Source organism: Sphaerodactylus townsendi, linkage group LG15 (genome assembly GCF_021028975.2).
Source record: "Sphaerodactylus townsendi isolate TG3544 linkage group LG15, MPM_Stown_v2.3, whole genome shotgun sequence".
Classification (NCBI taxonomy): domain Eukaryota; kingdom Metazoa; phylum Chordata; class Lepidosauria; order Squamata; family Sphaerodactylidae; genus Sphaerodactylus; species Sphaerodactylus townsendi.
In genome coordinates, this window is record NC_059439.1 from 11,925,578 (window position 1) to 11,944,290 (window position 18,713).

At 48.0% G+C, this 18,713-nt stretch overlaps 1 protein-coding gene across 6 annotated transcripts in view; it reads right to left on the bottom strand.

The window, feature by feature from the left end:
- MLLT6 (MLLT6, PHD finger containing) overlaps positions 1–18,713 on the bottom strand; it is a 111,100-nt gene that overhangs the window by 46,064 nt on the left and 46,323 nt on the right. For all 6 annotated transcript variants that reach the window (XM_048517365.1, XM_048517367.1, XM_048517364.1 and 3 more), the window contains one exon: positions 12,145–12,243. In XM_048517365.1, coding sequence (XP_048373322.1) covers positions 12,145–12,243 — 99 coding nt within the window. The remainder of the gene's footprint in view (positions 1–12,144; positions 12,244–18,713) is intronic.

The following is an 18,713-nucleotide window of genomic DNA, read 5'->3' on the forward strand; positions in this document are numbered from 1 at the left end:
TGCCCTCGTGGTTGCACAGAGGGACTACCTTTATCTTTAAAGTAAGTAAGTAAATAAGTAAAAAGTGTCCAAACCAACACCCTTGGGGGAACCTGAGTTGCTGCTGAACCCAAATGTGCCGGGTAGCCAACCCATGGGCGGTATAAAAATCCCATAAATGAATGAATGAATGAATGAATGAATGAATGAATGATTGATTCACTGCTGGCTTCTCAACAGCCTGAAAACTAGTGGAGGAGGACTCTAAGCCATCAGTACCGCCTGCTTAGCAACGCTGCAAGCACTGCCTATATCCAGAACGCCCGCTGATCAGCTGTGTGGCAGGTGGGGATTTAAAGGGTGGAATGTTGCGCCGCTTGCTCATCCAGGTCAGTATTGACTACTCTGTCCGGCAGCAGCCCTCCAGGGTATCTGGCAGAGGTCTTTCCCATCTTCCACCTGATCCTTCTAACTGCTAGGCATTGAAGCTGGGACCTTTGGCGTGCCGAGCAGATGCTCTGCCATTGAGCTGCAGCCCCAACTTTAAACCAACAAGCACACGAAGCTGCCTTTTTTGCTCATCTTGCTCTAGCTGGATCAAGAGGGAGCAGGAACATCACCTCAGCCATGGTGGCCACACACCCCACCCCTGCACCGTTCATCACTGCTGCTGGTCTAGCCCTGCTCCATCCCACCCATTCCTCCTGCTTCACTGAGCATGTGCAAAAAAGTGCAATGATGATTGTGCCAGCCCATGGCCTGGAATCCTCTCCCTTTCCCTGGTGAACTGTGCTAGAAAGCTACAGTGTGGCTCAGCCAGGAAGTGTCAAAAGGGCGGGGTGGTGCTGGCGGAAGTGCCACGCTCAGCTCTGCCATTTTAAAGGCAGCACGTAGCACTGCGCCCCTCTGTCCAGTGGCCCCCGTATCTGCAGTTCCACCTTTGCGCCAGATCAAAGGAGTTTCCCCCTCTTTTTGATCCAGCTTCAAGAGGAAAGCCCCAAGAAGCCTGCAAGTCATGTGCAGAATGGTGGCAACTAAAAGGGAGCCTCCATAATCCCAGTGCTAGGAGGCAGCAAAAGGGAAAGGCCTCTGTGCCCTTGGCGACAATCCTCCAGGGCAACTCACTGGCTGCTTGCGAAACGGGACACCTGACTAGGTGGACCACTGGTCCGATCCAGAAGGACGTGCCTGCTTGATTTGGAGGCGCCCTGTAATCTGGGCAAGGGAAAATCCCCACGAGGAAGCAACCCCCATAAAGTGCCCCATCATGCAACCATGCTGCCAATTCAACAGCAAAAACTGTGAGCTGTCATTTCAAAAATTAAAATGCTGTCTTTCGGGTGTTCCCGCACCTGCCTCCCGCCTCAGATGCTAAGCTACAATTGCTTCTTCCAAATCTTCCGGCTGCAGAGAAACCTTTCCTAGGCCCCAAGGAGCAATTTCACTAATTCCATGTAAGCCTGACCTGTCTCTAACACATTGCCCTCACAACTCTCTCCTCGGGCCTCTCCCCCATCTCAGCGGCCTCACCTTTGTCCTGACCTGCGGAGATATCCCGCTGTTTGCAGTTCTCTGGGCCTCCTAACAGGTTGTCTTGTGCTTTGGAGTAATTCTCTTAATGGCCAATTTTAACCCATTCTAGGCTTCTCAGAGCTATACTGGTTGTGCGTGTGGAAAGTTTCTTGGGAGAACCACGGCTGGCTCTATAACCCCTAAAAATAGCCATCACAACAGATTGTAAGATTGTTATTAGGGGAAACGAGAGGGAAAACGAGGGATGGAAGAATTATTTGTTCATGCTCCAAATGCTCAAACTTGAGATCTTTTCCAGATAAACAGCTGGTTTACAGAGAAAGTGAACATATGCTTCATTGCCACTGGATGTTAGGGGAGATATAGTGTACGTGGCTTGGAAAAAGGCTTAGATCAGGGGTTGGCAAGTTTTGGCATGTGTGCCAAGCGCTGGAATGCCAAACCATTTGGTTTGGCATGAAGGGCTGCTTCTCTGCCCAAGGGTCTGAGAGACGGCCTCACAGTGCTCTGACACTGATGGGGCCCAGTTCACTTCCAGAGTGCCCGGCCAAGTATAATCCCCTTCTCCCAGCCTCCATTTACTGGAACACCAATGTTTTCATCGGTAGACTCTGCAGGATTGTTGGCACTCAACACAAAAAGGCAGCCTATTCCTGGCTTAAATCATTATATTCACCTTGGGAATGTGGGGGTGCTTATTTATTTAGAACATTTTAAAGGAGCTTGGAGAAGCCTGCATGGCCCTCCCCTCCTCATTTTATCTTCACAACAACACCCCTGTGAGGCAGAGAGAAAACCACTGAACGAACGCCAATCACCAAGCTTCTTGCTGCCTGGCACTGTAGTGTGATATAGTGGTTAGGAGCAGGTGGGCTCTATTCAGGTGGACCAGGTTTGTTTCCCAGCTCCTCCATCAAAGCCTGCTGGGTGACCTAAGGCCAGTCACAGTTCTCTCAGAGTTCTCTTAGCTCCACCTTCCTCACAAGGCATCTGTTGTGCAGAGACAAAGGGAAGGAGTTTGTAAGCTGTTTTGAGACTGCTTATGGCTGAGAAAAGTGGGTATAAGTCCAAACTCTTCTTCTTTGTAGGTTAAATTTGAAGCAGCTGGAGACCCTGGGTCCAAATGTGATTGTCCTTCAAAGCAGCTGCCCTGGGGAAATGGCAGTTTGGCCTGGGTTGGGATATGGGAGCAAAAAGGGAGGGGGTTCATGTTGAATAGATGGTCCCATTTAATTTGAGACTTCTGGAATTCCATGCAGAGAAAAATGCAGAAGTAGACCCAGTAAGGAAGGACAACAGGCTCTCTCAGTGGCTCACATCTTCAAAGTGGATTTCTTTTGAGGAAACCATGAAGCAAAGATGTCAAACATCAGTCTTGCCCAAACATTACGGCCCTGATCCAAACTGGAGTCTCCGTGTGTGCTTTAAAAGAAAATTAACCCAGGGAAAGCTTAAAAAAAACCAGTCCTTTCATGAAGCAATTTGAGTGAGGTTCTGTTAGCCATAGCGTGCGCACACACATTACCTCTGGTCAAACTGGTTTTATGGGCTTTTCTTTTTTTTATAAAAACCCCCACAAAGCTGGCTTGCCTGCAACAAAAGGAAGATAGGTGCACACTCCAAGCAACCTCTAAAAATAAAAGTCACTTTTTTTCATTCGTCATCAAGTTGCAACGGATTTATTCCAATCTTGTAGAGTTTTCAAGGCAAGACAAGATCAGAGGTGATTGTCCCTTGCCCGCCTGTTTAGCAGCCCTGGTGTTGTACTGTCGAAGGCTTTCATGGCTGGAATCACTGGGGTGTTGTAGGGTTTCCGGACTGTATGGTCGTGTTCCAGTAGCATTTTCTCCTGACCTTTCGCCAGCATTTGTGGCTGCATCTTCAGAGGATCATCTATGGCTGGCATCTTTAGATTCTCTGAAGATGCCAGTGACAGATGCAGGCGAAAGATCAGGAGAAAATGCTACTGGAACACGACCCTGGTATTCCTTGGTCTTCCTGTCAAAAAACTGACCAGTACTGATGCTACTTAGCTTCCGAGATGGGATGGGATCAGGCTATCCCGGGCCTGCGGCAAAAGAGATGTAGGTGCACATCCCAAGCAAAATCTACAAACCTCACATAATATTTTGTTGTTAAAGGTAAAAATATTCCCCTGTGCAAATACTGGGTTGTTACTGACCTATGGATGAGGTCACATCATGACACTGACTAGGCAGGCTATTTATGAAGTAGTTGGCCATTGCCTTCCAGTCATCTCCGCTCTACCCCCAGCATGCTGCATATTCATTTTACTGATCTCAGAACAGAGGCATACCGGGAGAAAATGGCGCCCGGGGCAGCACCTGCTCAAGCACCCCCCCCCCGCGCGCGCCCCACTTATGGCAGCCAGCACATGTCCCAAGGGCTCCTTCAGTGGGTGGAGGAGGGTGACGGCGGTCCCAGCCAGCAAAGGGGGGAGCGCCGGGTGGGAGAGTCTCTCAGCGGAAAGGGTGTGGGGGCAATCTAATGGGTGGCGCCCAGGGATATGTGACTCCCCGTGTCCCTCTGGCAGATATGCCCCGCCTCAGAAGGATGGAAGGCTGAGTCAACTTTGAGCTGGCTATCTGAAACTGACTTCTGTCGGGATCGAACTCGGGTCGTGAGCAGAGCTCTGACTGCAGTATTGTATCTTACCAGTCTGTGCCACGGGGCTCCTTATTTTGTTGTCAGGGACAATCAAAATGACTCAGGACAAGCTTTTGAATGTTTCAGACCTTTGCATCAGGTTAGTTTTTTTAAGTGTGTGTGTGTGGAGGGAGGGGGAGAATCTCTCAGGTCATGATCAAGACTTGGTCATGGTCCGAATCTTTTTTTTCCTCCACCTATTACATTAAACCATCAGCCTGATGAAGAAATCCGGAGAAGAAAAAAGTCTATTCCATGTTTTGTTGGTCCTAACAAAAGGCACGACGTGTCCCTGGCTTCTGAATGGTGATTTGGAACCACCTGACTACCTGCAGCCTCTTTACATCCCTCTTTCAAAGCACCTTCAATGTCTGGGTGAAAAAGCTATTATCTATGGTTGGAACTAAATGTTCAACAGCCGACCCGTGTCTGGGAATCCTGGCTGTACTCCCATGCTGCAAAATGGGTCGGGGAGGGAGGAAAGAGAGAGCTCTCCGCCTGCCTTTTTCTCCTGTAACCTTCCTCCCCACCCATTTCTCCCCAGCTGGGGTTCTGGATGCCTGCTTGCCATATGGGAGGAAGGAAAGAAAAGCTGCAGAGGGGCTTCAACATTCCCTGCCAGGACTCTTCTTCCACCACCCCTAGAAGCACAGCTGAGAGTCTCCAATGTGTGCTAGCCACCAAATGGGCAGTTTCAGCCTGTCTCCAGGGCTGATCTCTTAAATTTTTGCAAATATTCCCAGAACGAAGATTGTTGATCACTAGGAACCAATAGCAAGACACAGATATTCCGATGCTCTGTGCACAGAATTCCCTCCGAAGGCTTCTCTTACATTGATATGAGTAGGCAAATAACACAAAGCGTCTTACGGCACTTTGAAGAGTAGTACATTTATGGTGGCCTAGGTTTTTGTAAGCTGAAGTTTGCCGAATGTACTGGGAGATCTGGATTGCTCCTACTCTGGTGTTTTGGTTTGGCTTGGGTTTCAAACTCTGGTGTGTCTTTATTATTTTTTAAAGAGCTTCCACATGGCATTCCGGTGGATTTGGACACTGTGTGCTTTGCTACCAACCTTCCTAAACTTATTTTGGCATTTCTAAATTTGTTTTTAGTGTGAAGTTGCGGTCAAATCAGGGCAGGTGATGAATAGATGGGGAAGTGTTCAGATCGAGGGATGTAATTGGACCTCTCTATTCTGCATTGGTTAGACCTCACCTGGAATATTGTGTACAGTTCTGGGCACCACAATTGAAGAAGAATATTGTCAAGCTGGAATAGGTCCAGAGGAGGGCAACAAAAATGGTAAAAGGTCTGGAGTCCATGCCCCATAAAGACAGGCTTAGAAAGCTGGGGATGTTCAGTCTGGAGAAACGAAGGTTTGGGGGGGACATAATAGCTATGTTTACATATTCGAAGGGATGCCATGTCAGAGGGAGCAAGCTTATTTTCTGCTGCCTCAGACAGTAGGACACGGAGTAATGGATTCAAGGTGCAGGGAAAGAGATTCCACCTAAACATTAGGAAGAAATTCCTGACTGTCAGGGCTGTTCGACAGTGGAATTCACTGCCTCGGGGAGTTGTGGAGTCTCCTTCTTTGGAGGGTTTTAAAGCAGAGGCTGGATAAACATAGTTCTGGAGTGCTTTGATTGTGTGTGGCAGGGGGTTGGACTTGATGGCCCTTGGGGTCTCTTCCAACTCTATGATTCTATGATTTCCCCCATCTTAACCATGCAATCCCCATTTTCTCCATTTCAGGCTACAACAATGTGTAAATTTCCAATTGAGTGGCGGGAGGAGACAAAGACCCCTTGGGAGGCATGCATAGGGGGACAGACAGCCACAGGTGGTGGGAACAGAGAACATGCAGAAAAATCCACTCTGCAGGCGCTCTGTTGCTACTGCGACCGCCTCTGCATTCTCAGCAGCAACGAGACCTTCACGGTGCAAAAGAAACCTTGGGAGTGTCTACGTTCAACAAAAACAAACGTTGCCAAGGGGACTCGGCTGCAAAACTGAAATTCTCCTGCGAGCTTGATACGATCCCGCTCAATATGGGAGCGGCCAGCGGAGGATGGAAAGTAATTGCTTCTCTTTAAGTGTTGCCCCAGCTATTCAACGTCCTTAGCCTATTCACTGCCAGTTGAGAGTGGGTGTAACCTACTGGGGACTGGATCTTTGACTCTTTTCTGACAAGATCTCATTTGTACTTGACAGAAGAACCTCCTATATCGTTTTGGCCTTTTGGCCTTTCTTTGTTAAAACACGCACGCATAGACGCCATCCCTCACCCTTTCCATTCTGCAAGTATTTATATTAACCTACCCAGGGAACTTATTGCTTCAGGCCACAATTAAAGCTCCCCAAAACTCGCCGCTGTTTATTCTGAAACAGGTGCTTGCACCAGTAGATGGGATACTGTCAACATGGATACTGGATCTTACTCACCAGCATGCCCATGTTTACATTCTGATATAGCCTTCAGGTCACATAGCGCAAGGGCTGGATCCACCAGCTTCCCTCCTCCCCCAATACTGGCCAATTCTCCTTCAAACCATAGCCCCCAATTAGAATTACTTTTGTCTGCAACTTTTGTTGACGCTCAAATGGGCCCTGCCTTCCCTTTTCACTGGCTGGATCCAACCCACATTGAGCCAGCATGGTGTAGTGGTTAAGAGCGGGTGGATTCTAATCTGGAGAACTGAGTTTGATTCCCCACTCCTCCACCTGAGTGGCGGAGGCTTATCTAGTGAAACCGATGTGTTTCTGCACTCCTACATTTCTGCTGCGTGACCTTGAGCTAGTCACAGTTCTTCTGAACTCTCTCAGCCCCACCTACCTCGCAAGGTGTCTGTCGTGGGGAGAGGAGGGGAAAGGAGCTTGTAAGCCACCTTGAGTCTCCTTACAGGAGAGAAAGGTGGGGTGTAAATCCAAACTCTTCTTCTTCTTGTGCATGTAATTGTCATACACCCCCGAATGCAGGCTATTCTTCACTTGGTGGTTAAGTTAACGTTCTACAAATACCTCTCATTGGCAGCAAAGTATTAAGCAGGGTCTATGATTTCAGAACAGCAAGAGGAGAGGGAAAATCAACACAGGCTCTAGCCATGGACCAATACTTCCCAGTGAAGTCAGACCCAGGCTAATTCCTTGGTACCCTTTTGCGGCCCATGTGGCCAACAAAAGGACGTTGGGTAGAGTCAACCCTTCATTAGGAATATGTGTGTAAAATGCCACCAAGCTGCAGCCAACTTATGGCAATGCTGTAGGGTTTTTAAGGCAAGAGACCAACAGAAGTGGCTTGCCGTTGCCTGTCTCTGCATAGTGATCCTGGCATTCCTTGATGGACCCCCATCCAATTACTAACCAGGGTTGACCCTGCTTAGTTTCCGAGATCTGATGAGGCCATCCTGGGGCCATCCAGCTCAGGGCTCCTGGGGCTCAAAGCTGTATTTGGTCAGGGTTCAGAATCCCTGGCAGAGGCAGAAGAGAAGAAAAGGGCTACCACAAAAGGCAGAGGCCGTGACCCCTCCAGCAATTCAAGCACTACAAAATGGGACATCCCTTGTGGCCAGATTGAGCCTCTGGGCAATTATTTCCATGTCCCAAATGCATGCCTTGTAGTTTCCAAATGCAGTTTTCCATGTCCCAAATGCACGCCTTGTAGTTTCCAAATTCCTTGTAGTTTCCAAATGCATGCTTTGTAGCTTGCCCGCAATGTTTACACATTACAAAAATCCACAGTTTGTCCTCACCTCAAAACTGCCTTATAAATTCTGCTAACAAGTCTCCCTAAATGAATGAAAGGTAAAAGTTAGACGTAGCTCCTCTGTGCAACATCTGGGTCATTACTGATCCACGGGATGATGTCACATCATGACGTTTAGTAGTCTGTGTTTACAGGGTGGTTTGCCATTTCCTTCCCCAGTCATTTACACTTTACCCCTGCAAACTGGGTACTGATTTTACTGACCTCAGAAGGATGGAAGGCTGAGTCAACCTTGAGCCAGCCACCTGAAATCGACCTCAGTAAGGGCAACCAAAATGGTAAAAGGTCTGGAATCCATGCCCAACGAGGACAGACTTAAGGAGCTGGGTATGTTTGGTGAAGAGAAGGTTAAGAGGTGACATGATAACCAAGTTTAGATCTTTGAAGGGATGTCATGTTGGTGAGGGAGCAAACTTGCTCTCTGTGGCTCCAGAGACTAGGACCAGGAGTAATGGGTTCAAGTTGAATGAAAAGAGATTCCACCTAAACACCAGGAAAAACTTCCTGACAGTAAGGGCTGTTTGACAGTGGAATGCACTGCCTCAGAGTGTGGTGGAGTCTCCTTCTTTGGAGGTTTTTAAAGAGAGGCTGGATGACCATCTGTCAGCAGGGCTTTGATTATGTGTTCCTGCATTGCAAGGGGTTGAACTTGATGGCTCTTGGGGTCTCTTCCAACTCTATGATTCTATGAGATGGAGCTCAGGTTGTGAGCAGAGCTCTGCAGGGAAAAGCCCCCCCCCCCCCCAATTATCCATGATTTATGTTTATTAAGATATTACGAAACCCTTCAACTAATTTGAGAAAATCAAGAGGCTGTGGGCTTGTGAAAGATCCATATGACAACTGGTTGAAATTGCCCCCTGCCGTTCCACACGAGTGTTTCCTATTCAGGATGAGCACAAGGTTTTTTAAACTGAACCACATTAAACAGAAGCAACTTCAAAAAGGAGGGAAGAGAAATAAAACAGGCGATTTGGTCTCTTCAGGACAAAGTTTCAGGGAACAGTTACACTAAACTGACCTGCAACAGCCTAAATTCATATTCAGAACGGGAGAAATCCAATTAAAATAATCCGGGTTTAATTAAAGTGGATAAGATTGCTGAGCAGATGGCTGCCCCCCACCCCCCACCCTCAGTAATTTTGTCGACAGGATAACCACAGCATTTGCTGAGAAGAAGGAAGGTAAATCGTGAGCTTTACCTTAAGATTCTATGTACAGTTGTCTGGCTATCGTTTGTATGTTGCCAGCAGCTATGCAGACACAAAACAGAGAATCAGAATTCAGATTCCTGCTAGAGACTTACCCGGTTTATGGCCTCCTTTGGCGCAATGGAACAGAAATCCACACCTGTTGCTTTCCTATCTCGAATAACCCATAAATAGGGTTGCCCCTTGAAGAGCACCAAAATGAGGAACACTTTGGAAGACTGTAAGAAAATGATATCTCGTGCGTGTTAGAATATCTGCTGGCTTCCTTTACCCAATTCTGGCGTGCTCCTTTCTTTATTATACTCCCGTCCAGTGGTGGGATTCTGTTAATTTATCTAATGGTTCACCCCTGCCCCCTGCAGCTCAGGGTCCCACCCACCCCCTGCCCACTTACCTGGCTGGTGCAGAGAAATGTGGCTGGCCCAGTCGAGGCCTTTTCCTCTTTTTGATTGTTGAGTTGCGGGGGGGGGGGGGGGGGAGGTGACAACTGCGACTTGGCCTGCATGCTGCTGGGAAGCCCCCTCGCTCGCCCTCCCCTGGGGTGGTGGGATTCAGCTGGTTTGGCGAACTATGGAAAAATTAGCTACCAATTCAAGCGAACCGGTGCGAAGCGGCTGAATCCCACCACATGACTTTTGTTCATGCAGGTCCCATGATCCCCAACAGGCTGGTTCTGGGAAGCCAAAGGGGACACCTCCTCCCTTTTTTGCTAGCAGAAAACGCTGTTTGGATCCAACCCATTAGAATATTATCATAGTCGCAATATATCACTGTGGCTTTGTGTTGTGATGATGGCAGGAACACCACGCAAATAGCACTTTGTGCAACCAAGGAAAATATTGGACAAATAGGCAAGTAGGAAGACGAAACGGATCTTGCAACGGCTGTTATGCGCAGATTCATTGAACATTCTCCACTTCAGCATACTAGAAGCAATCCTAAACCACTCTACTCAAACCTAATTTATTCCACGGGGTTTACTCTCAGGAAAGTGTTTTTGGGATAGCAGCAGCAGGCGCCACAGCAGAGCCTCCTACGGTTGTCAGTTCTGGGTTGGGAAACTCATGGAGATTTGTGGGGTGGAGTCTAAGGAAAGGGGGCGTACGAGAGGGGAGGGACCTCAGCAGTGTACAATGCTATAGAGTCCACCCTCCAAAGCAGTCATTTTCTCCAGGGAAATGGATCTCTACAGCAGGTGTAATTTCAGGAAATCTCCAGGCCCTGCCTGGAAACTGGCAACTCCAGAGCCTCCATTCCTCCAATCAGAGTGCAAATGCAGTACAATCCTTCACAGGTCAGCAAGAGAATGAAATCCCCTTCCTCAGACAGAGACTGCTATAACTGTTTCTTCATGCCCTTCTCAAGTACCTACTTAAAGAGAGCCAATGTGGTGTCATGGTTAAGAGCAGGCGGATTCTAATCTGGAGAACTGGGTTTGATTCCCCACTCCTCCATCTGTGTGGCAGAGGCTTATCTAGTGAACCAGACGTGTTTCCACACTCCTACATTCCTGCTGGGTGACCCTGGGCTAGTTCTCTGGAGCTCTCTCAGCCCCACCTACCTCACAAGATCTCTATTATGGGGAGAGGAAGGGAAAGGAGCTTGTAAGCCACCTTGAGTCTCCTTACAGGAGAGAAAGGTGGAGTATAAATCCAAACTCCTCCTCCTCCTCCTCCTCCTCCTCTCTCTCTCTCTCTCTCTCTCTCTCTCTCTCTCTCTCTCACTCATACACACACCACCTCGACAGATACTAACTCTGACAGGGAATCTTTGGTCATTCTGGCACTCCGCTGAGGCACTATCAACACAGTGCCCTGCTGGCATTCCATTTCCATCCAGTGAAGGATGCAGAAAGCACAGCTCTGATCCTGGGTATGAGTCAGCGAACCCCACTGCAATCTTCACTCCTGTTAGTGATACCCATTTCCTCACAGAGTGGCCCAGTCCAATGTGCTGAGCCAACGAGACAGAGAGAAAAACCACACATGCAGAATGATCCAAAAGCAAAAGGCTAGAAATGCCGAATGAACAAGCCAACGCACGGATGAAAGATTTCCCTGTACAAATCTGCTGCCTCGGGCTTGGAAAACAGAAATGGAAAGGCAATTCCTCCTGTGGGCTTTGAGCTTCGTGACTTAACCTAATGGGCAAGCCCTGATGTAGAGAAGCAACCTTCGCTTTGGCCCCAGAAAGTGGAGCCTGCCCCTCTCCTTGGGTTACAAGGGCCTTGCCGAAAGAGAGGGCTTGAAAGCAGAGCTTGGCTATTTGTGCTATTAATGCTACAGGAGGCCCAAACCGGAGCATGCCCAGCAAGAGCGAGCTGGAACCTGCTGTTGAAATCACTCGAGGGTTTAGCTGTGAGATTATGTCACCAGAAGCAGACAGCTCCAATATGGAATTCCCAGGGCTCAGAGTCTGCCAGCGCAGTGGTGGGGAAGTGTAGACAGGGTGGGGAAATGTGAACAATTAGGCTCTGGAACAAATTTGGGGTAGACAGGGGAAATACTTGCTTCCTCTCTCTTTCAAACTCTTGCCTGTTCTCTTTGATTCTGCTCTTCCAAGCAACCTGCACGCAAAATCCTCATTCTGCACACTGCTAACCTAATTTGTATGTAAAAAAAAAAAACCCTGAATCCTGCAGCCGGAAAACCAGGCATTTCTTTATTTTGCATTAGCACATTTCTGCTTCTAGTACCTACAGAGAACTACAGAAAAGTACTGAAACGCACATTTTCAGGTCTGACGTTCCACCACCAATTTTCAAGCATAATATGATCATGCAGTCATGAGGGCTAGAAACTTGATTGGCAAAGAACAAACAAAAACACAACAATAGTCCTTCATTTTTCAGGAGAGGGAATTCTACACTGGATACTAAATATCAGACTCCTTGTGCAAAACATCGTAAATACATCATGCTGGCTGATACAGTACAAGATCTAGCGAAATCATATGTCTCAACGCTTTTGCGTGCAACGATTTATTACCTTTTCGGTGGTAACGGGCGTGGAAGACAGCGTCAGACTGGTGGGTGATTCTGAACGCTTCTTGTGCTTCTGTTTAGGTCTTTCCTTGTCCTTCCGGCTCTATGAAAGAAAAATCGAAAGAATAGGCAAGGTTCTTCTGCTTTTAGTGACAGGTGAAAAAAAGAAGCTGGGAACCAGCAAAGGACTTTTTCCAGCCAGCCATGAAGCTGGTTTTGTCTCTCTCTCTGCCTTCCACCCAGTGCATCTGCCTGGAATTATCCCGCCTCCAGCTGCAAAAACCATCTGGTACGCAGAACCCTAGGAGAAGAACCTCCCCAATCCATATCCCTTTCAGATAAAATAAGCTAGAGAAAACTTAAAGAAACAGAAATCTGGAAACCAAGACTATTAACTACCCGCTCCTTTGGTCAATTCCTTTCCCTCCTGGGTCAACTGCATCTCACGAATCTACTAAAAATCACTACATTCCAAGACATGGGTTTCCCCCCAATGTTAAGACTGCACAGTGGATTCAGATTTGCACAGATGTTTAATTTGCATGGTGAGGAAAGTCACTAGAAGGCCAAACACAATTCACGTATCTTCCAAGCGTCACCCTTTGACGCCACAAGGATTAGAAACTTGGGGTTGTTTCTTGCTTCTTGGAACAACTTCTGATTTTCAACATGCCAACATCTATGCCTGTTTAGCAAAAGTCTGCAATTCTAGTGGAGTCCACATGCAAAAACTCTACTGAAAAGGGCCACACAGGGTTCCTTGCCAGTTTCTGTATGGAATGGCTGCTTCTCTCCTAAATGTCAAAGGTGCAGAACTTATACAAGGAATTGATTGGTTGGACCAATTCATGCGCACCGTCTTGACAACCTCTTTGGAAGAATTTTCTCCCTGTGTTTGGAGTCTTTCTTTCCAACCCATCTCTCCTCTGACTCATCAGAGATAACTATGGCTTAATGAAAGATATTTTCTGTTCAGAAGCCAATCAATATGTCCTTATTTGATCATTCAGGTTTTTATTCCCTGCTCAAAAAACTCCACCCCAAGTACCTGTGTTTCCCACCTGAGGAGCTTCTGCAGGACCTGCTAATGGGGGCATCCATTGGGTCGGCTTTTTAACCATTACTTAGTGCTGACGACCTTCCAGGCCAGGGGTAGGGAACCTGCGGCTCTCCAGATGTTCAGGAACTACAATTCCCATCAGCCCCTACCAGCATGGCCAATTGGCTGGTGGGGGCTGATGGGAATTGTAGTTCCTGAACATCTGGAGAGCCGCAGGTTCCCTACCTCTGTTCCAGGCTCTGCACAGAATTGACACAGCCCCGCTTCACAGTCTACACTAGATGGATGCAAAGCAACTTACCTCCTTCCTACCCCCCCTCCATTATATAGCCCCCTGATGGCGAACCTTTGGCACTCCAGATGTTATGGACTACAATTCCCATCAGCCCCTTCTAGCATGGCCAATTGGCCATGTTGGCAGGGGCTGATGGGAACTGTAGTCCATAACATCTGGAGTGCCAAAGGTTCGCCACCACTGATATAGCCCCTCATACAACCATACACTCATTGGATGGCAGCGTGTATCAAATGTAAAAATAAAATAAAAAAGAAGACCAGCAGCAACTTAACAATTTACAGAATTTAGACCAGTGTAAGGTTTTGTTAGTCAGAGCAGACTTCATCATATGCACAGGAGCGTTACATCCAGAAGAAGAAGAAGAAGAGGAAGTAGTAGTAGTAGTAGTAGTATGGATTTATACCCCACCTTTCTCTCCTGTAAGGAGACTCAAGGGGGCTTACAAGCTCCTTTCTCCTTCTCTCCCCATAACACCTTGTGAGGTAGGTGAGGCTGAGAGAGTCCAGAGAGAACTGTGACTAGCCCAAGGTCACCCAGCAGGAATGTAGGAGTGTGGAAACACATCTGTTTCACCAGATATGCCTCTGCCACTCAGGTGGAGGAGTGGGGAATCAAACCTGGTTCTCCAGATTAGAATCCACTTGCTCTCAATCACAACAACACAATGCATTGTACATAAAGGGCATGTGACCTGACCTGAACAGCCCAGGTAGGCAAATCTCATCAGATTTCAGAAGCTAAGTAGTGTTGTCCCTGGTCAATATTTAGATGGGAGCTCTCCAAGAAAGTCCAGGGCTGAGATGCAGAGGCAGGCAATGGCAAACCACCTCTGAATGTCTCTTGCCTTGGAAACTCCACATGGTCACTGTAAATTAGCTGTGACTTGATATGGGGGGCGGGAGTGGACGGGCACTCCCGCTTATCTGATAAAATGTGCTGTGACTCACAAAAACTTATCCAGAATAAATGTTGTTAGCCTGTAAAGTACCCCTGGACTTTGGTATTATTTTGCCACTACAGACTAAAATGATTACCCGTCTGGGGTGTAAACCTGTTACTGCTACCGCCATTATATAAAAGCCACGTTCATACAAATGAAAGCCACATTCATCAGCAATATGAAAAAGGCATCTGTTTAAAAATCTAGTCCTTAAGGCCGGGGTTGTCTGCGTGCCACAGTTCTAGAGAAACTGGAAAGAAAGAAGTACAGTATTCAGGTAGAGGCACAAAATCCAATTTCCTAGGAGTTTCAACTTTGTTTTAAGCAAGTTTCTAGTCCTTAAGATGACAAATAAGCAAAAAACCATGCAGCCAATCTTGCCAAATCTGAACAGCCAGAATCTGATGAAATAACCTTCCCAGCTGTTGTGTGGGGTGCGATTCTGAATGAATTCCGCAAAACAGCAAAAGCTATTCCTGCTATTTCCCAAGGTAAGAGAATTCACTCAGGACCCACGGTTTCGACAGATTGCAGAAGCTTGCTTTTTATGTACAATGCATTGTGTTGTAGTGATTAAGAGCAAGTGGATTCTAATCTGGAGAACCAGGTTTGATTTGCCACTCCTCCACCTGAGTGGCAGAGGCAAAGTATTTGGACAACTTTTTAGCGCAGACAGCCCTCTCTGGGCCCCTAGAAAAAAGACTTGGAAAATGCTTGATAGAATGTATTGTCGAAGGCTTTCACAGCCGGAATCACTTGGGTGCTGTGTGGTTTCCGGGCTGTATGGCCGTGTTCTAACAGCATTCTCTCCTGACGTTTCGCCTGCATCTGTGGCTGGCATCAGATCTTCTGAATCTGATCAGATCCTCAATCCTGATCCTCAATCAGATCCTCTGAAGATGCCAGCCACAGATGTAGGCGAAACGTCAGGACAGAATGATGCTAGAACACAGCAATACAGCCCGGAAACCACACAGCGCCCCACTGCTTGATAGAAGTCACGGAAATCCAGAAAGGGGGCTGCGTGGGATTCCAATAGTCAGAGATACTGCAAATTTCTTTGCCCCTCTTTACAACCAGCAAACTTATTTAAGCAAATCAAGGCAACAAATCCAAAGATGATGACTTTGCATGATTGACATGGATCATAGCAGTTAGTTTCCCAAGGCACAGACATCTGATTTTGTTTTGTTATAGAAAACGCTCTTCTGTAAATGGGTGCAGGGAAGATTAAAATCACATAACCAAAAAAATGCACAGCAACACAAACCAAGTACGCAAAAACAACATGTAAGGCCTGAAAGCCTGAACTCTTCCTAGAAGCCACACAGATTCAACTGAGGCTACCGTATTTTGGTCGTATTATGAGAAGGCAAGAGTCACTGGGAAAGACAATAATGCCAGGGAAAGTTGGAGGCAGCAGAAATGAGGAAGACCCAACATGAGACGGATTGTGTAAAGGAAGCCACGACCCACAGTTCGCAAGACCTGAGCAAAGCTGTTAACAATAAGGCCCCTTCCGCATGTGCAGAATAATGAACTTTCAATCCACTTTCACAAATGTTTGCAAGTGCATTTTGCTATTCCGCACGGCTACTGGAACACAGCCATACAACCCGGAAAACCCACAACACCCTAGTGATTCCGGCTGTGAAAGCCTTTGACAATAAATTTGACAGCACATATATGAAATGCATATGGATTTTTTTTTAAATAAAGAGATCCTTTCAAATGACAACTTTACAAACAACCATCCGGGTCATTCTGACATTTAACTGACTTTTATCATATGAACAGACATTTGGCTTACAAGCGTACATATCCCACATTAACATTAAAATTTCTGGACAGCTAGCAGTGTTAGCCACAGCTGAAGCCACAACAGAAAAACCCATTTATCGCGGCAGAAGATTTTGCGGAGAACAGAGGTTGCTTCGATAGATGAATGACGTACCAGCAGTTGGCAGAAATAGATTTTCGAATTTTCCCTGCCTCTTGAGTACTTTTATGGGGGGGGGGGGTTCCAATTATAGAAACAGGCATGCTTGAGAAGCCTGTTCCCAACATCCAGGTGAGGCCTGGAGATCTCCCAGAATTACAATGGATCCCCAGATGCAAGTTTCCCTGGAATAAACAGTAGCTTTCGATGGCTGACTCCATGGCCCCTTCTGCACATGCAGAATAATGCACTTTCAATCCACTTTCACAATTGTTTGCAAGTGGATTTTGCCATTCCGCACAGTCAAATCCAGCTGCAAAGTGCATTGGAAGTGCATTATTCTGCATGTGCAGAAGGGTCCTATGGCATTAGAACCTGCTGAGCCCCCTCCCCTCCTCAAACCCCACCCTCCCCAGGCTCCTCCCCCCAAATCTGCAGGAATGTCCTAACCCAGATTCTGGCAATCCTTACAAGCTATTCATCTGTTGTTTTATCATGTCTAGAGAAGCACAACTGCTGGGTTCTCTTTCTGGGGCTTCCAGCACCAGAAAATGATAATGAACCTCCTTAAGGGTGGAAGTTGTGGGTCAGCCTGGCATCCTGGTGGGGCAGATCTCGCCAAAGCTCCGCGCTCCTCTCCCTGCCGGTCCCAAACACAGCATGCAACATGGACATTTTATTATTACCATTGTTTTCACCCATGCTGAAATTTCTTCCCTGGTGGTGGGTGTACAGTCCTGTGGGTATATACACTGGGATGCTAACAGACCCAGACCATAATACAAGTCAGCTGCTCTGGCACGGCAGCTGACTTCCTCCCCGCTTACGACTCCCCAAGCGCACCCCCCCAGCTCCCCCTCCCTCCAAATTAAACCGAAATATTAATGACCTTTCCTGGTTTTTGCTGACTTTCTCCAAGACTTCAGAGCGCCCTGTCATTATCTCAGGAGCAGAGTTAAAGTCCAAGTCCGCTTGCGGAAGAAAGGAAGAAAGGAAGAAAGGAAGGAAAGGGGGGGGGGGGTGTTGACCTTCTTATTTGTTCCACCCCCTTCCCTCAAAATAACCCCCCCCCCAAAAAAAATACCTTTTTACGCCTTTGCAGCGGCAGCAGCCAGCTCTCTGGGCACGCCGGGGTTGCCCAAGTTCACGGGATTGCCCCGAAGTTCACCAACAGGAAGAAAGTTTTTTTTCCTACCCCGGGCGGGGACTTTGGAGAGGCTGCGGGGCGGCAGCGGCGGGGGGAGGCAGGAACGGCCCCAGAAGAGGAGGAGGAAGAGGAGGAGAAGGAAAGAGACGGGGAGATCTCCGGGCTGGCGAGCCAGGGAAGGCGGTGCCCACCCGCACACACACTAGCTCGCAGCGCTCCCACGTCAGGCCGAGTGAAACCGGATCCCTCCAGATGCCAAAGCGCGCCCCGGGCTGCCTTGCTTGCAGGCGCGGCTGGGGTGGCAGCAGGGCAGCGGGGGGCGGAGCAGGGCTTGCCCGGGCAGGGGGGATACCAGGCCCGGGAAGGGCAGCGCGGCTCCCCCCCCCCCCCCGCGCAATTTCGCTGCCTCTCGCCAGAGGGCCTCTGAGCATGTGCAAAAGCGCTCTGCCGCCATCTAGAGCGTCTGACCACGTGCAAAGGCTCCCTGCGCCTCTCCGGAGGGTCTCTGAGCATGTGTAAAAGCGATCTGCCTTTCTCTGGAATGTCTCTGAGCAGGAGCAGAAACTCTGCTTCTCTTCGGAGTGTCTCTGAGCGTGTGCAGAAGCTCTCGGCCTCTCTCCAGAGCTTCCGAATACGTGCAAAAGTTCTCTGCTTCTCTCCAGCATGTCTCTGAGCATGTGCAGAAACGCTCTGCCAGTTTCCAGTGTCCTTGGGCATGTGCAAAAGCTCTCATTGGCAGTCTAAGCCCATGGAAAATTGGAAAGGGGACACAAAGATTCCTTTGAATTGTGTTGGAAGAGAGTTTTGTGGATACCCCAAAATACAAATAAGAGGGTTCTAAGTGGGGTTGCCAATTTTGGCTTGGAAAATACCCGGAGATTTGGGGCGGGGTGATGGAGCCTGGGAACAGTGATACTGGGGAGGGAACTCACCTGATACAGTACCATACCGTCCACCTGCCAAAGCTGGCATTTTCTCCAGGGAAACTGATCTCTGACATCTTGATAATACTGAATTCTACCAGATAATGCTGGATTCTAGAGCAAATCAAACCTGAACTCTCCCCCTAGAAAGCCATAGATTCATACGATCGGCTAAAGTTGGAAGCAACTTGTTGGCACTCCAGTTTCTTTGAGAATTTGCAAAACTCCTCTCTCTCTCTCTCTCTCTCTCTCTCTCTCTCTCACAC